The sequence below is a fragment of the Eublepharis macularius genome, chromosome 4 (genome assembly GCF_028583425.1).
Source record: "Eublepharis macularius isolate TG4126 chromosome 4, MPM_Emac_v1.0, whole genome shotgun sequence".
Taxonomy (NCBI): Eukaryota; Metazoa; Chordata; class Lepidosauria; order Squamata; family Eublepharidae; genus Eublepharis; species Eublepharis macularius.
This window is the reverse complement of record NC_072793.1, coordinates 163,788,579-163,812,261: the sequence shown is the minus strand read 5'-3', so window position 1 is coordinate 163,812,261 and position 23,683 is coordinate 163,788,579. Positions and strand designations below refer to the sequence as shown.

General features: G+C 45.7%; 1 protein-coding gene across 1 annotated transcript; it reads right to left on the bottom strand.

Annotated features, from left to right (window-relative positions):
• PRRT1 (proline rich transmembrane protein 1) lies at positions 1-19,469 on the bottom strand. Its single transcript, XM_054976507.1, has 5 exons — positions 19,367-19,469; positions 6,559-6,664; positions 6,252-6,459; positions 4,161-4,337; positions 1-177 (listed from the first exon to the last, which is right to left on the bottom strand). The coding sequence occupies exons 1-5, from the start codon at positions 19,467-19,469 to the stop codon at positions 1-3; spliced, it is 771 nt and encodes a 256-aa protein (XP_054832482.1).
• Positions 19,470-23,683: the final 4,214 nt, after the last annotated feature.

Genomic DNA, 23,683 nt, shown 5'->3' with positions numbered 1-23,683 from the left:
CTAGGGGTCCCAATCATTGTCGTGGTGCTGGGAAGCTATGATGATCACCACAGTGAGGATGGTGCACAGAACCATGGCGGCAATGCCCACAGCTAGGCTGATGAAGGAGAAGTTGCGGGCCTCCCGTGAGGCGATTTCTGCCGAGACGATGTCACCACGAGCAACTGCAGTCCGCACCTGACAGAGAAAATGAGAACATTGGAGGTGAGGGTCGGGATAAGTTCTCCATGACGACCTCCATCGTACAAACATAAACAACAACAACAACCTGGGAACTGCACTGTGTGATCAGCAGAGCTCCTGCTGGACTGCACCACTTGAGCAGCAGATGGAGGATCATCACCATGGCCCGTTGCCAAAGGTGGACCTAAAGAGAACCACCATATGCCGAGGCAGTAAACCTCTGAAACCCAGGGCTAGCAGGAAACATCAAGGGAAGGCCTTCAGTGCCCTGCTGTTGGCCCGCCAGAGTGACTGGTTGGCCACTGTGTGAGAGAGGATGTTGGACTAGATGGACCACTGGTCTGATCCAGCAGGGCTCCTCTTAGGTTCTTATGGAGGACTGCTTCTCACGTAAAAGAACATAGTGGGTAAGTTGTCAAAGTTGGAGGAGAAGGGCTCCAATCCCCTTTTATGTGCAACTCACTGGGTGACCTTGAATAAGGTGCTATTTCTCAGCCAAACCTATCTCACAGGGTTGCTGTGAGGACAGCATAGGCAAGGGTAACCAGAACCTTGTAACCACCATGAGCTCCTTTAAGGAGAGGTGGGATAAAAACCAAATCAACAAAATTAACTTTTTTGCATACAGAAAACTAGCAAAAGGGGTTTCAATCTAAACATCTTCCTGCCACGCTAATCTTCTAGATAGCAATGGTTAATTTACTTACTTGTGTTATCTATAGTCCACCTTTCTCACTGAGACTCAAAGCAGATTATACAGTGTGGGTCAGTACAGTCAGTTTCAAAGACATTTCAATACTCATGTTGTAGGTATATACATGCAAATTTACAAAGATTTAAAAACGGCAGAATTCCAATACAGAGTTGAAGAAATACTGAAATAGAGCATAAGTAATTCTAAGAATGACATATTAAACAACATAGGATCTACCCAGTTTTAATGTGAGATACCCTCCTTCCCCACCCATCCACCCCCCCACTGAAGTGGTATAGTCCAGCATAAACTTCACTGGGTTCTGCCAGCATGTGTAGGTCAGCTAGGGATAATTTAACTTAAAACTAGGGTTGCCAACTCTGGGTTGGGAAATTTCTGAATAGAGCCTGGGGAGGGCAGGATTCAGAGAGGGGAGGGACTTCAGTGGAATATAATGACATAGAGTCCATCCTCAAAGCAGCCATTTTCTCCAGGGGAACTGATTTCTGTGGTCTGGACATCAATTAGCAACCATACTTAGAACAACATTGACGTACGTTATTGTGGTAACTATCTTCAAAATATTTAGAAGAACATGAAAGTGGATGAGAGAATTTCTGCTGAACACAAATAAAAGAAGCGTGGGCTTGAAGCAATAGACTGATTCAGGTTGAACCAAGAGGGTTGTAGTAGTTTGGTAAACTCACGGAACTACAATTTCCAAAGTTCTCAGTAGGGAGAGATTATGAAGCCAGTTTAATTTGGTAGCGTAGATAGGCCCTCGGAGAAGACTTTCCTTGGCCACCCTTCAAGATCAGTTGAGTGCACCTTCCTAACTTTGGTCGAATCCACATTCACCCATTACCCGCATGTTTATCGGATATCTTCCGTTTGCCTCCAATCCGCGATTTTTTCCTCTTCGTTCACATTCCTGCTTCCAATCCGTCTTTCTCGCGCGTCCCTCCGGTCACACGGCCGCTCGAAAACCGCTTTTTTGGGCGGGACCTTTTTTTCCCGCCCATTTTTTAAAATTTTTTTGAGCACACTTTTCTGTTATTTCGATCTTTCCTTATAAAGAAACATCATTGAAGATAATGTTGCCTCTCTTTCCCCCACTGACAGCACTGATGGCTCTCTCCTGTTTCTTTTTTGGAAATTTGGAAGCATTTGGGAAGCTTTTGTGGGCATTTCCTATGCAGGACAGTTCAGTGCCTGAATTTTACTGAAGTTTCACTTCCTTGGAGTGTCATTATTTCGATATTTCATAATTTCGATATTACAGTAATATAAAATAAAAAAAATAAAAAACAGTTAAAAAGGAAGTTTCGCGAGTCCGTTCTGAGGGTGGATTCACCCCAAAATGATTTTTCAAACTACTAGATTTGATTCAGAAACAGCATAATCAATAAATCCAATGCTATGAAGTCAAAAACAGTCTTTTGCAGACTACGGAGCACTTGCAAGTTGAATCAGCCAATAGGAACTCTCAGAACGGCCGGAGAGACAGGAAGGGGGGTGGTTTTTTAAAAAAACCACGTAAATTGCGCATTGGCCCGTTCACGGCCACCGTGAAACTCCCATTGAAAACCTGTGACCACATATTCGGGAGAAATGCGAATGAAATGCGTCTGTTTAATGAGGTAATGTGACCGGCACTCGGGATTGTGTGGGGAATGCGGGGAACATGCGACTTAGAATGAGTAATGTGGATTTGACCCATATCTTCACTATGACACGCTCTCAGAAAGCCTTGCTGAGCAGACATCCTTCTTGGTGGCTTTCCAACTAGCAGTTTTAAATTAAAGTTATTACTATGTTAGGCTGACAGGAAGAGAAAGCCTCTCTCTGCACCTTTGCTGGAGGCAGAGACCTCCAGCTCGACCCACTCAACAAAATGGCTGCCAGCCTTCTTAAAGCGCTGGCTTATTTTCAGAGCACAGAACAAAACTATTGACTCTGGAGTACAAAACGTGTACATGTGTGGGAGGTGAGGGGTGCCAGCCAGATACAAATACGGAGCACACTCAGCATATGTTTCCACAGAGTTTGAGCTGTTTCCATTTTCCTGTATATTTCCTTATTCAAGACATTTCTCTGTCTGAAAAGGGGCAATTTCTTATTCAAAGCATGGTGAAGGTTTTTAGGATGGTCCTGCCAAAATGCTCAATAACAAGAAAGATGTCAGATGCCACCACAGTAAAACTCCGGCTACCACCTATGGTTGCCAACCCCCAGGCAGAGCCTGGACATCTCCTGGTATTACTACTAATCTACAGAGACCAGTTCCCCTGGAGAATATGGTTGCTTTGGAGGGTGGACTCTATGGTATTATAGCTGGCTCCCCAAACCCTGCTCTCACCAGGCTGCACGCCAATTCTCCAGGAATTTCCCAAACCACAGTCGGCAACCATATTGCCAACATTACCAGGCAGTATTCCTACTCACTGTACTTGTATTCAGCATTCTGTAGAGTTTGACAACGGGCAATCTCTATGGCATATCTGATCCTTTGAAGCATATCATTTAGCCCCCACTTGCCAACCTGGAGGTAACATGTGTGAATGGACAGTGGCAGTCCATTTGGGGGATGAAGCCCTTCTTTACTGGCAAATCAGGGAGCAGAAATATGTAGCACATCACAGGAATATATGAAACTGCCTTGTACTGAGATACAGTTGGTCTTCTGAGCTCAATACTCTCCAATTGGTAGCTCTCCAGATGTTTTCCTGCATGGGCTACCTTCTTTAACTGGAGATGCCAGGGACTGAACCACACAAAGCAGGTATTCTACCACTGAGCCATAGCCCCTCCTTTAAAATCTTAACCACATGGAGGCTTTGCTCCTGTTTCACATTTTGGGAAGCACATCCACACAATGTCATTCCCGATTCCCCCATCACCCTTTCCACGTTTTCCACTTCGCTGCAGTGCTGTCTTTCCCAAACCTGATTTGGTATGTTCTTCTGGGGCACTGTCAGGATGGGAAGATGTGTATTTTTGCAGGTTCCACCCACATCAGAGCCACGTTCCTTCGGTCAGCCCCCATTCATACCAGCAACAGAAGGAACATGGAATTTCTCATCGTGTGGATGCAGCCAGCACTGAACCAGTAGCCCTCCACATGCAAAACACATGCTCTCCTTCTGAGCTACAGGCCTTCGCAAACACACATACTGATTAATTCCCTTCCTGATGTACTTGTTGAGTATACAAAGGCAACCCCTGCAGATTCATCCGGAGCGAAACTGGTGACAAGCCCCTTCCTCTCTTCCCTGATGCTCACCTGTACAGCCTTGATTATGGCAATGATGCCTGTGGGCCAGAAGCAGCAGATAGTGGTGAGGACTGCGATGGGAAGGTAATCGTGTGGTGGGCGCCGTGGTTCCAGGATGGCAATGCCAGGAGTCATCTGTGTTGGAGAAAGAGCTGGTGGTGGAGGAGGGTTGCCCTGAGGGTATGGCTGTGGGCAAGAGACAGAAAGCTGGTATCACAATAGGAGGGGATCTCCAGTTTACATTGCTCCAAAAATTCAGAGATGAACCTGATATTCAGCACAATCTTACGGATGAGAACTTCCTGGACTGCACCACTTCAGACTGCAAGGGGGGAATCACAAAATATTCTTCCACCATGAGTAGAAAACTACGCCGGTTCTAACCTAGGCTTTTCCAAGGTATGCTAGTTAACTATATACCAGGAATGTTTAATGTGAGAAATAGTGGCAAAATGCAGTTGCCATCTTGCAGTCGAAAGAGGTACAACTCCAAAAGAACGCCTCCATGAGATTTTGCAGAAATCAGCAACAAACCAGGGCATTCTAAAGTAACGATAACAACCACCCACACAAAAAAAAAAGGAATGCACCTCTCACTTCAAAAGGAGTATTGGAATCAAGGAAGGAAAGGAGAAAAAATACTGAAAAGACTTTCCCAATGCTGGAAGGAAACTCCCACTTGAAAGCAGCAGAATCAAGTGGATTCTGAATCAGAATCAAGCTTATCCTGGACTGTACCATTGCAGGTTGCAGAGATGGGGATAGCATTAGCAGGGGGGGAAGAATGTCCCTTGTCAGAGAGAAAAGTTCACCTTAGCTTTCTAGACATGCTGACTTTCTATAAGCAGGGAATGATCTCATTTTCTACTGCGGAATGTTAAAATATTAAACACCCTCTCTTTGAGGCACCCTCAAATGATACGGCTCAGGAAAAGCGGCGTCTGCTTGACTTGGCAGCTTATGTCAGCTTGCTCAAAACTACCCTCCGTAAAAGTGATTTTCTAAAGTCCTCCCACAATCAGGGAGAAATCTCTGGATTATACAGAACACAAGAGAAAGGACTTTCTCTAGGATCCGAAGCCCAGCATAGAGAAGGGGATTTCCCTGAGATAAGGCTAGGCGGGCTGGGGGCTTAGTGTGGCCCTGAGGTGCTTCCCAGCAGGCATGTGACACAGACCCCAATCCTAGCCTTTCCCTGTGTTTCTCCAGAGAATTTTCTTGCACGTGCAAAGGGTTTTTTAACTCTCTCCTCCCCATGGTGAACAGAGGCTTTGGCACCGGCAGAGCCCTCCCCACATTGTGTTTTGGTGACTCAGTCCAAGAAACAAAAAAAGGGCTCTACCTATCTCCCCATTAAATAGGAACAGCAACTGAGTCTGTGCTGGAAAAGAAGTCAAGAAGACCAAAAGTCACTTTTGCCAGCTACGATACAGGGAAATAAAAATGTGTTTGCCTATCATTCCCCTTGTAGGGGAGTGAACCAATAGACACAGTCGATGTTGCCAGTCCTTCTGTTCAAACTACAGCCTTCTGCTAAAAAAAATAGTTAGAGGCAGTGTGGGGGCGGGGTGGGGGAGTGGCTGGCAAATTTTCGATGTTGGAGGATCCCTTTCCAACTCAACATTGGCTGAGGAATCTCTGCATGTCTGCCGCATGTGCCTTACAAAGGAACCCAGAGCATGTTCTACTGTGTCAACGCTGTTTAAATGCGGCACTAACTACATTTGCTGGACTTCTCCATCATGCTGTGTGCTCCAAGAGTGCGCCTGCAATGCTCCCCGTACACCACTGTGGCCACAAAATGCCAGAGAGAATTGATATTGACAGGCCTGCTGACATTCAAGGTAGATTGTACACCATTACGGATCTTTACATGGAACCCCTAATAAGCTTCTCAGAAACCATAGGATTTCCTAGGCATCATTGTCAAAAGCTAGTGTAATGTAATGGTTAGACTAGGGTGACCTGAGTTCAAATCCAAGTTCTGCCATGAAGCTGCATATGTGTGACCAGTCACACATTCTCAGTCTAGCCCACACAAACCCCGCCCACAGAAGGATGCCCATCTGAAAGAATACTCCTGTCAACGCAGGCACTCACCGCCCCAACAGGGTAGACTGGTACGTATGCTGTGCAGGGCTGCAGCTGGACAGGATACCCTGGGTGCATATACCCTCCGATAGGTAGGGTTCCGACAGGTGGATGTGTCTGAACTACATAGCCCTGGGGTGCGCCATTGAACTGGGTTTCCTGCATGTAAGGGTCGGGAGGAAGGCGGGGTAGGGTGGCTGAATGGTGGCGAGGTGGGCGTGGAAGGGTGGCGGAGGAAGGGGGAGGGCGGGGGAGGGTGGCAGCCCCTCCGAGTCGGGGCAGTGTGGCAGTGCCTGAGTGCACAGTTGTGGCAGAGGAGTCACTGTAACCAGGGATGGGGGCATCCTGTGGGGGTGGGGGAGGAGGCTGTAAAGGAGCATTGTACGGTGGAGGAGAGGTGTGGGGGGCAGAATCAGGGAGTCCTAGGAGAGAAGAAAAAAGACAAAGGGGGAACAAAAAGTAGAGAAAGGTTGTTAAAGAAGGAACCCATACATCCACAACAACAACAAGATTTTGCTAATTAGAGTTCTGTGGAGAAAAGACCAGATGTCATCTGTCTTCCATAATTAATACTTTAGTTATATTAGTTAATGTTAAATGATCTGCCTTATCAATTGTTTTGAACCTATACCATGCCTTCCAAAGCATGGGCAGCCCCACTGAGTCATATATCTCCTGCAAAACCAACACATGAACTCCCTCCTCTCAGAGAGATGGCATCCTGTAATAATTTTGAGCTACAAGGGAAGAGACCAAGGTTAAAATCTTCACTCCGCCTAGAAGCCTGCTGAGTAATGTTGCCCCGTTCACTTTCTTTCAACTTAAACTACTTTGCAGGGCTGTTGGAGGATAAAATGTAAGCACTCAGACATCCTCATAGGAAAGGAAACACCATTGTTCCAGTGACTGATGAAAACAGGTTCAAAGCAAATGCCTGGGATAGACCACTTTATAATTCCTTCTCATTTGCACTCACAGCAATAGAAGTTTTGCCTTTGTTAGAATACAACTTTAATGCATGCCCAGCCAAATATCAAAGTATTGAGGCCAGAGTTGGAATGCTGCTTTTACCTCCCTCATCCCAACAAGCAAGGAGGAGGTTTGATCACACTGAACAAAGCATACATAGCCGTGGCTGTTGTTATTTCATCCAAAAAGGCAGGGAACTTGCATCTCTGGACTGTTCATTTCCGAAGAGTTGTCAGGGGACTCCAACACAGCTAGTAATTCTCAGTAATTTTCACAGTGAGTGGCATCAACTCCTTTCTCAGGGGTAGTGCAGGTGTGGTATAGCAGTTAGAGCAGGTGTCCTCAACCTTTTTGAGGCCTGGACATCTTTGGAATTCTGATATAGCATAGCGAGCACAGCCATAAAATGGTTGATACAAAATGGCTGCTGCATAGCTTTGCCAGGCCAAGCCTGGCACCCATTAGTAGGTCAGGAGGGGGGAGGGGTCATGTGTATGATATTGCCAGCATCCCTGCATCGTTTCCAGGTACAACCTGGAAGTGAAAGAAGGTAGCTGTAGGAATAACTGGAAACTCTATGGTAAAACCATAGACCTTCCGGCAATTTCTTGCTACTCTTTGTTACTTCCTGGAAGTGACATAGCATCATTGCTGGTTTTTATTTTATTTTTCTCCTGCTGCCACTCAGAATGGCAAGCTTATTGCTGCAAGAGGTGGAGCCACCCACAAAATGTCTACTGGAGCTTACATTCAGTCATCCAGTGCAGATGTGCTGTGGTGGCAGCTGCTGCCAAAGCAACATTTTAAAAAATTTGCACAGCCAATCAAATCTCCAAAGGCCAATCAAAAGCCTTGCTGGGCAAAGCCCCACCTGGCCCCTCCCACTTTTTGAAAACCTTTGGCAGATGCCAGGAAAGGTGTTGGTGTGTGCCACACAATGCCCCTGGTCAACATTAGACATGGGCACAAACAGAAAAAAAACCCAAACATGGTGTTTGTTTTTCATTACCATCCACAAACAATGAACATTGACAAACATGATCCTGTTCATGAACATGTTGTTCGTTGTTCGTGGGGGGCCAGCAGGCTCTCCTCCAGCCATCAAGATCCCTACCACACCACTCCCAGAAACCCTACCTGAGCAGGCAGCAGGAAAGGTACCAATAATAAATAATAGCTTGGCCCCAGAGCCTGGCAGCAGCCTTGGAACCTGAAGGGGTAGATCCCTATTCCACCACACACAAAGACAATTCAAGCTCCAATGCACTCACCCTGTCTCTCTAACAGCAGCCGTCTCTCCCTGAAAGCCAGAGTTGGGAGCCCCCCACCCCCCTGGTCTTTTCCTCTTGTAACAAATTTGGAGCTCCAGTCCACACTTGGAATGAAGACCTGCCTATCAAGCTAAATTGGGCTTAGATTGGGGTTTCCAGGGCAACAGCAGGAGTTCAGACAGAGTTCAGAAATCCCTGCCTAAGTTGCCAAGGGAATTGATTGCAGGTGCCAGACTGTCTGGCTTGACCAACAGCAACAAACAGCAACGAACGAGGCTTGCAACGACCACCTGTTCGTTTAGAATGGGGCCTCACAAACAGCTTGTTCACGAACAGCAGATTGTGCTGTTCGTGGGCTTTTTTTGGTTCGTATTGCTGTTCGTGCCCATCTCTAGTCAACATGTTGAGGATGGAAACCCCTGGATTATAGTGTATGACTATGATCTTGGAAAGCCAGCTTTAAATGCCCAATCTGCTATGGAAATTCACTGCCCTCCCCCACCCCCCCTGGCCTCTGTAGCCTAACCTACCTCACAGGTTAGGCAGTGAGGAGGAACAAGAACAGGAGAGAACAATGTTGTAAGCTGTTTCGAGTCCCCATTGAGAAGAAAAGCAAGATATAAATATCTAAAGAGATAAACAGGCATCTTTCTTGGCCTGAATTCCAAAAAAAACCCTCCACAATGTTATTGTCTACATGTAACTAAATATGTTGGTATGTCAGTAAAAGGGGGAGGGGAGACCAGTGTTATACTGGGCCAAATACATTGGAAACAAGCTGAGCCTCAGCCCAGCAGCCCTCCTCACACCTCAAGGGCTTATCTCAATCACGCACCAAACAAAATGGTCTGACTTGCTGCTGTGTGGCACACGTTGCAAGGGTTGTCCTTGCAGTTAGTACAAGTTTCACACAGTCAGCCTTATTTCCATTCAATTTGTAACCCAATACAAAGCTCGACAGCCCGCAATCACAGCCCTGACCTGCCTGAGATCACCTAATTAGGGGTGGGGGAGAGTCGTACAAGCAGCAATCCTTACACGGAAAACTGAACGCTGGTGCTTCAGAGCTGAATCCTGCCTAGAAACCAGTTTTTCAGTCCTCATTCCATATCAGTTTTGGCTGGATGTAGTTATTCAGTGGCAAGAGAAATGTGCCCTGTGCATGCTCAAGGGCATTCTCTTCTTTATAATTACTCTGCAAATTCCAGGACTGTAATCCAGGTAATTAAGATAAGTTCCAAGGCTCAACCTTGGTGCTCACTTCACTTTGTGTGTGTTATGTGCTGTCAAGTCACCGCCAACCTATGGCAACCCTATGAATGAAAGACCTCCAAAACATCCTATCATTAACAGACTTGCTCAGATCTTGCAAACTGGAGGCCGTCGCTTCTTTTATTGAGTCAAGCCATCTCGTTTTAGGTTCTCTTCCTACTGCCTTCTACTTTTCCTAGCATTATTGACTTATCCAGAGAATTTTGTCTTCTCCTAATGTGACCAAAGTACAATAGCCTCAGTTTTGTCATTTAGCTTCTAGGGAGAATTCAGGCTTCATTTGATCTAGTTCCCACTTATTTGTCTTTTTGGCTGTCCATGGTATCTGCAGAACCCCCCTCCAGCACCACATTTCAAATTAATAAATTTTCTTCCTGTCAGTTTTCTTCACTGTCCAACTTTCACATCCATACATCGTAATGGGGAATACCATTGTTTGGATTATCTTGACCTCGGTTCCCAGAGAGACCTCTTTATCTTTAAGGATTTTATCTAGCTCCCTCACAGCTGCTCTTCCAAGTCTCAATCCCCTTCTGATTTCCTTGTTGCAGTCTCCCTGTTGGTTGATGATTGAAACAAGGAATAGAAAATCTTGGGCAATTTCAATTTCCTCATTGTCAACTTTAAAACTGCGCAATTTTCAGTAGTCATTACTTTTGTCTTTTTGATGTTCAGATGTAATCCTACTTTGGCACTCTCTCCTTTAACCTTCATCAGTAGCTGTTTCAAGTCTTCACTATTTTCTGCCAGTAACATGGCATCATCTGCATATCTCAAATTGTTAATTTTCCTTACACCAATTTTTACTTCAGCTTCTTCTAGATCTAATCTAGCTTTCCTTATAATAAGCTCTGCATAGAGGTTGAACAGGTAGGGAGATAATATGCATCCTTGTCTAATACCTTGCCAGCTGGAAACCATTCTGTTTCCCCATATTCTGTCCTAACAGTAGCCACTTGTCCAGAGTACAGGTTGCGCATCAAAACAATCAGATGTTGTAGCACCCCTATTTCTTTTAACACTATCCATAGCTTTTCATGATCCACACAATCAAAAGCTTTGCTGTAATCTATAAAACACAGGCTGATTTTCTTCTGAAATTCCCTGGTGTGTTCCATTAGCCATTGTAAATTTGTGATGTGATCTCTAGTGCCTCTTCCTTTCCTGAATCCAGCTTGAACATCTGGCATTTCTTATTCCATAAATGGTAAGAGTCTATGCTGTAGAATCTTGACCATTCTCGCATGGGAATTTAACACAATAGTCTGATAGTTACTGCACTCTTTGGCATCCCCTTTTTTTGGAATTGGAATGCAAACTGAGCGTTTCCAGTCTGTGGGCCATTGTTTTGTTTTCCATATTTGTTGACAGATTCTTGTTAAGATTTTGATGGACTCCATTTCTGTAGTTGTTGTGGGTTTTCCGGGCTGTATTGCCGTGGTCTTGGCATTGTAGTTCCTAACGTTTCGCCAGCAGCTGTGGCTGGCATCTTCAGAGGTGTAGCACCAAAAGACAGAGATCTCTGTCTTTTGGTGCTACACCTCTGAAGATGCCAGCCACAGCTGCTGGCGAAACGTCAGGAACTACAATGCCAAGACCACAGCAATACAGCCCGGAAAACCCACAACAACCATCGTTCTCCGGCTGTGAAAGCCTTCGACAATACATCCATTTCTGTAGTTTGAAATAGCTCTATTGGTATTTCATCTACTCCAGGTGCTTTGTTTCTCCCAATTGCTTCCCTTATCAACTCCAAAAACAAGCCCTGTCTCAAGTGAAGTCCAGCTGTATGTACACTACTTCTCGAGATAACATTTGTGTGGCCTAAGCAGCAGCCTAGAAAAGCGAATGGACATTCTTTCCTGACTGCTTCCACAGGCCCCATCTCCTAAAAAAGCATCACCTTCCTCAGCACCATTTAAAAACTGTCTAGGTAAAGACTTGGGAAAACATGCTATGACAGCTGAAAACAAGTGAAGGATATTCATAAGAACATAAGAACATAAGCAAAGCCATGTTGGATCAGGCCAGTGGCCCATCCAGTCCAACATTCTGTCACACACAGTGGCTAGAAATCCAGTGCCATCTAAAGGACTGTCAGTGAGGCCAGGACACCAGAAGCCCTCCCACTGCCTTCCTTCCAGCACCAAGACAACAGAGCACCACCTCCCCACAAAGAGAATACCATCTATCTCCTGTGGCTAATAGCCACTGATGGACCTCTGCTCCATATATTTGTCCAGTCCCCTCTTGAAGCTGGCAATGCTTGTAGCTGCCACCACCTCCTGTGGCAACGAATTCCATGTGTTTATCACCCTTTGTGTAAAGTAGTATTTTCTTCTATCTGTTCTAACCCGACTGCTCAATAATTTCATAGAGTGCCCACGAGTTCTTGTATTGTGAGAAAGGGAGAAAAACACATCTTTCTCTACCTTCTCTAACCCGTGCATTATCTTGTAAACCTCTATCATGTCTCCCCTCAGTCGTCTTTTCTCCAGGCTAAAGAGCCCCAAGCGCCTCAATCTTTCCTCATAGGGAAAGTGTTCCAACCCTTTAATCATTTTAGTTGCCCTTCTCTGTACTTTTTCCAGTGCTATGATATCTTTTTTAAGGTGTGGCGACCAGAACTATACACAGTACTCCAAATGAGGCCTCACCATCGATTTATACAGAGGCATTATGATACCGGCTGATTTGTTTTCAATCCCTTTCCTAATAACCCCTAGCATAGCATTAGCTTTTTTTATGGCAGTCGCACACTGTGCTGACGTTTTTAGTGAGTTATCTATCATGACTCCAAGATCTCTCTCTTGGTCAGTCTCCGCCAGTTCAGACCCCATCAACTTGTATTTATATTTTGGATTTTTGGTTCCAATGTGCATTACTTTGCACTTGGCTACATTGAACCTCATTTGCCACATGGATGCCCACTCTTCTAGCCTCGACAGATCCCTCTGGAGTGCCTCACAATCCTCTCTGGCTTTCACCACCCTGAACAATTTCGTGTCATCTGCAAATTTAGCCACTTCACTGCTTAATCCCAATTCCAAATCATTAATAAACAAGTTAAAAAGCATTGGACCCAATACCGACCCCTGTGGCACCCCACTGCTCACCACCCTCCACTGTGAGAAGTGCCCGTTTATACTCACTCTCTGTTTCCTATTAATTAGCCAGTTTTCGATCCACAAGAGGACTTGGCCCTTTATCCCATAGCTACTGAGCTTACTTAGGAGCCTTTGATGAGGAACTTTGTCAAAAGCTTTCTGGAAGTCAAGATAAACAATATCTATCGGGTCTCCCTTGTCCACTTGTTTGTTCACTCCCTCAAAGAACTCTAACAGATTGGTGAGACAAGATCTTCCCTTACAGAACCCATGCTGAGTTTTCCTCATCAGCTTTTGGTCATCAATGTGCCCACTAATTTTATTTTTGATAATAGTTTCCACCAACTTACCCGGTATTGACGTCAGGCTGACTGGCCTGTAATTTCCCGGATCTCCCCTGGAACCTTTTTTAAAGATGGGGACAACATTAGCTACCTTCCAGTCCTCAGGAACAGATGCAGAGTTTAATGACAGATTACATATTTTTGTGAGGAGATCTACAAGTTCACACTTGAGTTCTTTCAGAACTCTTGGATGTATGCCATCTGGGCCCGGTGATTTATCAGTTTTTAAATTATCTAGCAGTCGCATAACCTCCTCTCTCGTCACCTCAATGTGACTCAGGTCTTTCAAAACCCCTCCCAAAGTCAGTGCTTCCGGAGTGGGCATGCACTTCTTATCTTCCACAGTGAAGACAGAAGCAAAGAACGCATTCAGCTTCTCGGCCATTTCCCTATCACCCTTTAGTAATCCTTTTACGCCTTGGTCATCCAAGGGCCCCACTGCCTCCCTAGCTGGTTTCCTACTTCTAATATATTTAAAGAATTGTTTATTGTTTTTCTTTATGTTCTTTGCAATATGCTCCTCATATTCCCTTTTTGCCTGTCTGATCACAGACTTGCACTTTTTTTGCCACAGCTTATGCTCCTTTTTATCAACCTCACTCCGACTAGTTTTCCACTGCCTAAAAGAATCCTTTTTACCTTTTACAGCTTCTATTACATTGCTTGTTAACCATGCTGGCCTTTTCCTAAACCTATTTGTGCCTTTCCTAACCAGCGGTATATATTTAATTTGAGCTTCCAGGATTGTAGTTTTAAATAGTCTCCAAGATTCCCCAAGTGTTTTGACCTTTTTTACTTTCCCTTTCAGTTTCTTCTTCACATACCCCCTCATCTCAGAAAAGTTACCCCTTTTGAAGTTAAACAAGGCTGTGTTGGTCTTATTTGGCAATTTCCTATTTATACATATGTTGTACTCAATAACATTATGGTCACTGTTCCCAAGTGGTGCAATCACATTTACATCTCTCACCAGGTCTTCAGCATTACTGAGGACCAAATCCAGGATCACCTCTCCCCTAGTAGGTTCTGTAACCATCTGTTCCATAGCACAGTCATTGAGACAGTCTAGAAACTCACTTTCTCTCCCCCGATTCGAACACCCATTGGCCCAGTCAATGTGTGGGTAGTTAAAATCACCCATTACAACACAGTTTTTTTGTTTAGCAGTCATCTTTAAACCTGTCATCATTTTATAATCCTCCTCTATTTTCTGATCTGGAGGGCGATAACAAACTCCCACAGTTAAGTTTCCATTTGGGCCCGTAATTTCAACCCATAGCATTTCCAGAAGCGAATCTAATTCAGTTACCTTCTCAATCTTACTGGAATGTATACCTTCTCTGACATATAGAGCCACCCCACCACCAACCCTTCCCTCCCTATCCTTCCGATATAATTTATATCCAGGAATCACCGTGTCCCACTGATTTTCCTCATCCCACCAAGTTTCTGATATGCCCACAATGTCTATGGATTCGCCCAACACTAAACATTCCAGCTCCCCAATTTTACCTCGGACACTTCTAGCATTTGTATATAAACACCTGTAACTTCCCCGGCACACTTTGCCTCGAGACGTAGTTAGGTCATCTGCACTGTTTGTCTCCATCTCAGTTGACAACTCTAATCTATCTCCCTGTAGAAGTGTTATACCTAGCCCTTCATCTCTCTGAGATGAACCATCCTGAACCAGAGACACTTTATCTCTTGTCGGCTTTCCCCTAGCATTTAGTTTAAAAACTGCTCTGCCACCTTTTTGATTTTAAGTGCCAGCAGCCGGGTTCCTTCTCGGGACAAGTGGAGACCGTCTCTCTTGTACAGCTCCCGCTTGTCCCAAAAAGAATCCCAGTGCCTAACAAACTTGAACCCTTCCTCCCTACACCATCGTCTCATCCACGCATTGAGACTCCTGATCTGCGTTTGTCTCTCTGGCCCTGCGCGTGGAACAGGTAGCACTTCTGAGAAGGCTACCTTGGAGGTCCTGGCCTTGAGTCTCCTGCCTAACAGCCTAAATTTTTGTTCCAAGACCTCACGACTGCATTTCCCAACATCGTTGGTTCCAACATGGACCACGACCGCTGACTCTTCCCCAGCACTATCTACCAGCCTATCTATAACACGCGTAATGTCCGCTACCTTCGCACCAGGCAGGCAAGTCACCATACGGTCAGAACGCGGTTGTGCCACCCAGCTATCTACTTGTCTAAGGATCGAATCACCAACTACCAAGAGCCTCCCTCCTGCCCCACCCAGGGATGGTTCCTTGATGCGAAAGGAAACCTGCTCACCAACTGAAGAAGAGGTCCCTTCTGAGGGCATGTTCCCCTTATCCTCAGTACAGTGCCCTGATTCCACAAGATCCTCATTCTCCTTGACAACAAGAACGCTGCCATTTTTAGAGTGGGACACATCTATCCTGTCCCTGAGAATCTTGTCCTCGTGCCTATCTAACTGTCTCCGCTTCTCCAGGTCAGCCACCTTGGCCTCAAGGGTACGTACTCGTTCCCTGAGAACCAGGAGCTCCTTGCAGCGAGCACACATCCAGGACTTCTGACCAGAAGGCAGATAGTCATACATGTGACACTCAGTGCAATACACTGGAAAGCCCCCAACCCCCTGCTGGCATTCTGACTTCATTATTCTGTTTTAGGAATAACACAGAAAGAGGAAAGAAAACGGCTATGATCCCCCGGCTAAGAGCCACAGGCCAAGAGCCCTTTAGCTCTCGCCCTTCGGCTCGCGCCAAAGGCTCGCGCCCCTGCCCAGCAGTTGCCTTTTCAATGCAAAAGGTCACTTCCTGCTAAGCACAGGAGGTGAGCACAAAGGGGGGGTGTGGCTTGTACCCAGCAACCCCCAGCAGCCTTACAAACACACTCACCCTCAAACCAATCAAGCCCAAACACACTCAGCCTCAAAACTACTCTCAAATCAACACAAAACTACACACAAAAAGCCCCAAAGCTAGAGAGGACCACCCTTAGCTTCTCAGCTTAACCCACCACAGCCAAGAAAGGCAAAAAGCCCTTACCTCCTCTAGCAGCTGCAGACCATGTGCTCCTGAGCCCAGGTGACTCTGCTCTGCTCTGCCCCGCCCCTGCCCAGCAGTTGCCTTTTCAATGCAAAAGGTCACTGAAAAGGCAACTGCTGGGCAGGGGCAGGGCGTGTTACAAGTAGACAGGTAACCAAGTGTATGTGTCAAGATCTCCAGGGTTTGGGTCCAAGGCTGGCACACCACCTCTGAGTGTAGGCACAGAATCAGTAGTCACTCTGGCTAGGCTGGATATCCTCCAGTATCTAAGCACTAGCAGAGGGCCTATAGCCAATGAAAATCTCCCAAACTGTGGTTGGACTCTGTTGCTGTTTTTTCACTTCATATACATGCTCCGACCAGGGATGCCAACTCTAGTTCAGGAAGTTCCTGGAGACTGGGTGGAGAATGGAGTTTGAAACGGGGAGGATTTTCAAGGGGCTGTGATATCACTCTAGGACTTCCATTTCACCTAGATTCTATGGTCTATCATAGAGCCCACTCTCTGAAGCTGTTATTTCCTTCAGAGGAACCGACTAATCTTTGTAGTGGGGTTGCCTGGCAACAACAATATCTTGGGAGACAGAGACATGGGGGGTGCTGCGCTGTGTACACCATGATGTCACTTCTGGGAAAATCCAGTCAAGTGATGTCTAGGATTCATCAGAAACTTTATGGTAAAAGTTTCCAGCAATTCCAAGAACTACCTGATTTCACTTCCAGATCTTCCCTGAAAGTGACATCATTGTGCAAGCAACACCAGCAGGTTTTTTAAAAAATTTCAACACAGGTTGCTGGTGGAAGCCAGTAGGGTTGCCAGCTCCTGCTTGGGAATATCAGGAGATTTGGGGGTGAAACCTGCAGCTGGGACTGTGTGTCATCTGGCCTCAGAATTCTCTTCAGGTCCAAGTATGAAGTGTGAAGCCCCTGAATTGGCCGAGCCTGCTATAAATACTAGCAGCCAGGCCTTTTGCTCTTGTCTGGTCGCCAGAACAGCGTTTTTAACTGCAAGCTCCAGATTTTTAAGGGGACATACAGCTCAAAATCAGCCACTGGGGATGCCCTCCAGGGTGAGATTTGAGTAGGCCAACATAGCCTTGGCCTGGCCTCAATATGGCACGTCCCTTTTCTACACACAGCCTTACACAGCCTGATACATATAACAGATGTCCAAGTCTGACAAAGATGTATTGTATAGAACTGTGATCCTCAGCATGGTACCCACTGGTGACAAGCAGGGATGCCAGGGCATTGGCTGGCATCCCTGGGAGCTTTCAGGGCAGGGTGGTGAGTGGAAATAATGCCCTGCAACATGTGACATTACATTCACCTAGGGCTGCCAATCTCCAGCTGAGGTATGGAGATCCCCAGAATTACAATTGATCTCCAGACTACAAAGATCAGCTCCCCGAGAGAAAATGGCTGCTTTGGATGAGGGAACCTATGGCATTACAACCTGCAGAGGTTCCTCCTGCCCCAAACCCCTTCCTCCCCAGGCTCCATTCCCAGACATCCAGGAATTTCACAAACCAGAGTTGACAACTCTACATTCACCTGAAAATCTGGATGTTACATCAGTGGCCGAATCCACACTTCTCAAGTCTTCCACTTTTTCCCCACCCATTATTCACTTCTCAGAGGGCTGTTCACATACTCTAACTTCAATCCTGCCATTCTCTCATGTCTTTCGCGTTGCGCCTCAGACGAATTTATCATGCGTTCAAACGCTTCTCTTGCGCGGTTCTCACCGTGGATGTGGACAAATAGAAGCGTTTCACAAGGAGACCCCCCCCTTCAAACCATCCCACTTCCGTGTTTGCAGCCTTTCCGGAACACCATCCCTCTTTGCCGTGCAATTATCAAGCTTTTCTTCTCTCTCCGCAGCATGCCTGCCTGACCGCCCTTTCCCTTTTTTTTTAAAAAAGGGGACTTTCCCAGCATTGTTGCACAATCCCGGCCATAAATCTTAATCGGGGTGCTCCAAAATCCCCACAGAGACATCAAGGGGTGATGTCATTTCCATTTCCGTGTCATTTTTAGGATGGCGAACAGTCGGAAATATCGGTGGCTGTTAAAAAAAAAATTTTAACTGCTGAAATTACCGTTATAGCAGAAGTCCATCATTCTAACATTACATTCAAGCATCAAATAATTAGTCTGCCCGTTTGGAGAGTTTGGATCACCCCACCTTAATATCAGTTCAAATTAGCCCGCTAGAATAATGGTCCAATGGATTTCAAAGAAGAAGGCATAGAATAACATTAACCAATCACAGGCATCACAGGGGTGTGGCCTTGCCATAGCAATTTAGCAAAAAAATGCTATAGCGGAAATCTGATGAAAAAATGAAAAAAAAAAATTAACGTGATGTGGTCATTGGCGATGTCGGATCTAAACCCGCCCCGTATTGCGCGATTCTACCAGGGATGTAGACAAAGTATAGCGCAAGGCAGTGGCAGTAAGAGAAGGGATGTGAACAGAGACTGGGACATTGCAGGATAGAATCCAGCGCGATTAATGCACATGAAAAGCGGAAGATAGGGAAGTGTGGATTCGGCCAGTATGTCAGGCAACACTTGGGCTGTCCTGGCACTGATACAATGATGTCACTTCTTGGAAGTGACGTCACTGGGCCAGCAGTGAGCATGCTCCCACGCTTCGATCAGGGTCAGTTCAATCAGTTGGGGAAGTGATGTCACTGCACCTGCTGGGAGCATGCCACCTGCGTGCTTCTTCTGGAGGTTTTACCCCCCAGGCCCATTCCCCTGCACCTTTCCCTCCTGCTGGACAGGTAAGAGGTGGGAGGGGGCAAAGGCTGGGAGTGGTGGATCCCCTGCCCCCACCAGGGGAATGTGATCCCTAGGCGGGCAGGAGGGCCTGACCAGTGGAAGGCCTCCCTGTCCCATGTTCTGCAGGCAGGCAAGGTTTAGGCTTGTCTGGAGTGAAACCTCACGTTTGGCTGGTTAAGACTTGGGGGCACAGACTGGAATTCAGAGCACAGGGTTTGCACCTAGTGGACCCACTCATCCTGCCATGCAGCCTTCTCTGGCAGGTGTTAAGGATCCTGAGATTTTGCTGCACTTTGGCTATGATCCTGCAAAGAAGTACTGCTCTCAGAGCCCTGTTCTGGTACCAGGCTGGGATTGTGCACTGCCAGTCTGGCACTTCACCTCCTTTAAGCTTCCTTGGCTCAGGCCTTCTGCCGATGCCACTCTTGTGGAGTGGTAGTGAGTCATGCAGGGTTATGGGCATTCTGCCTGGTGGAGACCCAGCGGCTATCTCAGAGGTGGCAGGGTTTCCCTTGAAGACTCTGGCAGGGTGCACCTATGAGTTTGGTTTTTTAAAAAATATTGTATTGTTCTGGTTGTTGAAAGGTTTGGTTTAAAGAATTTTTTTGGTTTAAAGAAATTTTCTTAACTTACATTTGTGTTGCAAATTTGGTTCCTAAATTAGCCCCATAGAATCCAAACAAAAAGGTTATACTTGCTTGCTTTTTTCTGCAAAGAGTTAATACTGGCTATCTTCTACCTCACTGGAGCAGGAGGTGCTTCAGAAATTCCAAAAAGACTCTTTTTGCATCTGTAGGGGGTACCCATTCAGAAACAGCTGCATCCGTCATAGGAGACTTCTTGGAATTTCAGCTTTTTATAGAATCAACCAACATATTGTGGTCCACCCTATCTTCTCTTTCCCATGGTAGCCATTTTATTATGCTAACCACTTTCTATTCTCAAAATTCCAAAAACATGTATAGGCTCGACAAAGGGCCTTCTGGTATATAAGGTGGTTCTTGAGAACGAGACATTGTGATAGTTTCCAGAGAATCTTCTCTGTTTCTCCCTGGAATACAAAAGAATAGGCCTTTTCAGAGATAGCACCAAGGTTATGAAACTCTGCCTAGAAGAACTTAGTTTCACTTCCTCGGAGCTGATTTTAGACCCATAATAAAGTTGTCTTGTTTCAGAGGGCTTAGAAAGGATATATTTTCCTGAAGTTGGTTAGTCATATTTTGTCTGAAGGCTATAATTTCTAGACCACCAATTAAAAAAAAATTGTATCCTACTCTTTCCCCCAAGGATCTCAGGGCAGCATGCAAGCTTATCCCCTTCTGTTTTATCAACTACATGGGGTAGGTGAGGCTGAAAGACTGTTGACCCAAGGTCAACCAGCGAACATCATGTCACCAGCCCAGGTGAGAGGGTTTGAACCCAGAACTCTGAGTTTGCAGTCCACAATTCTAACCACTACACCACACTTGCTATATTTTTTAATGTAAAGGTGGGCTATAAATAGGTTTTTTAAATCAGTAACATTTATTTATTTAAAACTACATCTACCCTATTCTCTCTAGTGTATTTGCCTTTCAAGGAAGCTTAGAATCTTAACAGCTAGATCAATAAAACCAAACAAGAAAAAAGCCAGTAAGCCAATCAACAACTGAGTCAGCCATAAAAACAGAAATTCCGTCAGACCCATAGCAATAAATTCAATAAAAATCAGCCACAGAAAAACTAGCGCAGGAAGGACGAAGCTGAAGTTGGTTCCCAGTTCCTTATTTGCAGTTCCTAGTTCCTTATTTGCAAAGCCAAACATAAATATTGGAGGAAATTGAAAAGCTCTGCAGCCCAAAATAAAGATTGTAGGAGCATATATCATACGCCTGCATATTCACCAGACTCCGGCGTCTTAGTGGACCTATACTGGGTCCTCGTACAAAATCCAGTTCTTGAGTTAACAGCTTCAAAGTAGGGTGCCCCCAGAACAAATCAATAAGCAGAAAGGGAAGTAGCTGCACCTGAAAAAAATCTTTGGATCACCCCAAATCACACAGCCTGGCAGTCTAGAGAACATTCCTTACAAGAGAACATGTGCTGGTGCTGATCTAAACATTGGTTCCAATCCAGAGCTAAGACTTCCTATTTGGCCTGCCTCCTAGAAACTTGAGATATTGCTGTGAATAAGGAACTGGGACAGATACAAGACCTCTGCATTCCAAAACAATCTTTAGATCACCCCAAATCACACAGCCCTGAACTCCAGACATTCTCCCCTACAAGAAAGAAGACACGTGCTGGTGCTGATCCAAACACTGGTTCTGGAGCTAAGATTTGGCCTGCCTCCCAGAAGCTTGTATTGAGAACAGCTTTTTTCTTAAAGCAGGCCTGGTCTTGGGCCTGCTCAGACTTTGAGCCTGTTGTGTATAGACCCTAGCTTCAATAAAAGTTAGGCTCCTCAGGCTTTGATTCTTATTGGATGTTACAGTCGGCAGCATCCAATTGGTCCTCTCTAGATAAAGACCAATCACTATTGTGTAAATATGTTATATTGTATATAGTTCATGCAAATAATGGTATTCTAGGGTGCTTGTTACTATTGGTTGATGGTTATTACAGGGGCGGAGTTTTGTGTGTGTATATATTGGAGTTCTGTTGCACTGAAGTTGTCTGTCTGTTCTGGCTTGCAATAAAGTATGTTGTGTTGAGCTGAAACCACTCTGGGCTGAACTCATTCTGAGCACCAAGCTCAGTATTTAATAGTGCCTGAACTAGAATGTTAACTTATCCAACTGAGAGCCTGATGGGCAGGGGGAGGGGGCTTTCCTTACAGTCTGTTTTCATCAATTACAATGTTAAAGACCTATTTGGGATGCCTCCCAGAAGCTTGTATTCAGAATAGCTGTGAATAATGAACTGGGATAGATATAAGCCCTTTGTATCCCAAAACAATCTTTGGATCATGCCAAATCACACAGCCCAGCAGTCCAGAGACTGCCAGGCGCGAGGTGCAGCCCAGGAAGGGCAGGGCTTGGGGAGAGGAGGGACTTCAGCGGAGTATAATGCCAAAGAATCCACCTTCCAACGCAGCCATTTTCTCCAGGTGAACTGATCTCTGATGGCTGGAGATCAGTTGCAATTCCAGGAGATCTCCAGGCCACACCTGGTCCAGCAACCAGTAGGCCCATCTGGGAGGTTGTGGCTTTACGGGCAAGAGCCAGGCACAGTCATGTTAGTCTTCCTTTGAGAGTCAAGCAAGGGAAGAAAAAGGGCCACACGGCAGGCCTGTTCAGTCACAGTCATGGTGTCCATGTCTGCATGTGGCTCCCTTCTCTTTGGCGATTCTAAAACAGAGCACGCTTGATAGCTGATTACTGTATTAAATTACCATTTGATATTTCAGCGTGGAGAAATTAAGTACTTTATGGGACAAGATCCAGCAAGGCTTCGTTCCTGGATATATTCCAACTTAAATTGTGTGTGGGGGGGGATCAGTACAAGCCTTTTATATACACATCATCAAGCGGGGAGAGGCTCCCTTTGTTGGAATGGAGGGTTTGCATTTTGGTACACTGTAGGCCCATTGTCTTGTCAGCAACAATAGCCAGGGTGTAGCACCAGTGAGCTGGCCAGAGACAACCGTTCTTCTAAGACAATTATGTGAGCTCTGAAGCATGTTGTGTGGGAGGGAGTATGTATGACTGCCTCCTCCTAAATTAATGATTCTCAAACTTCTGGTAGCTCAGGCACATTATTTTTTTTTCTAAAACTGAAGGCAAATGTCACTCTTTTCTAGGATTGCCAACTCCAAATTGGGAAATGTTGTAACAGTCCACCTTCTGAGCCTGTCATTTCCTCCAGGGGAGCATATCTTTGTAGTCTGGAGATCAGTTGTAATTGCAGAAGAACTCCAAGCTCCCCCTGGAGGTTGGCAACCCTACTCTTACCCCTGGGGGCAAAGTTTGCTTTTAGTACAAGTAAAAATTACACACTCTCAGATGATCCTTTCCTCAACTGAGTTTTTTAAACCACTGCCCTGGAAATGCCTTCTGATTGGAATAGGTTTGCCAACCTCAAGACCTTAAGGTCTCAACTTGGAGATCTGCTGGAATTAAAACTGATCTCCAAACTACAAACATCAGTTCCCCTGAAGAAAATGGCTGCTTCGGAGAGCAGGTTGTATGGCATTTATACTCCTCTGAGGTCCCTCCCTTTCCCAAACCCTGCCATGCCCAAGCTCCTCTTCAGATCTCCAGAAATTTCCCAACCCAGAGTTGGCAATCCTAGTTTGGAAGAATGCAAGCAGAGTATGGTAACTCATGCAGAGTCACAGCAAGCAACCTCCTCAAAAGATGGATTGGCATTGGGCCTCTGCACTGGAAGTGACTGAATGATCTAACTGAACCAGAGGCAGAGATATGGTAGATTTATGCTCTGTCAGAACAGCCTGAGTGGATGGTGGTAAAAAAACGGAACGAGGAATAACACAGAGGCACAGCAGGCAAGCACTTCTGTGGGCGGGCAATCTGGGCACACAGTAACTGTCATTTATCGAAATCGCACCCTTCTTGCAGCACATTAGTGACCTTCAGAGGATTCAGGTTGGGGGGTTATTGTCCTAATTGGTGTCCCTCCCTGTTCACTGGCCAGTGTGGGGTTGTTCTGGCACCCACAGT

Bases quoted from the DNA above. Each gene is read 5' to 3' on its own strand.
- PRRT1 (XM_054976507.1), bottom strand. From the start codon at position 19,469: ATGACTCACTACCACTCCACAAGAGTGGCATCGGCAGAAGGCCTGAGC. The intron at 6,665-19,366 runs GTACCAGAACAG...CTTCTCTCCTAG, and splicing joins CAGTGCACAATCCCAGCCTG to GACTCCCTGATTCTGCCCCC. The intron at 4,338-6,251 runs GTGAGTGCCTGC...TCTTGCCCACAG, and splicing joins CAGTCTACCCTGTTGGGGCG to CCATACCCTCAGGGCAACCC.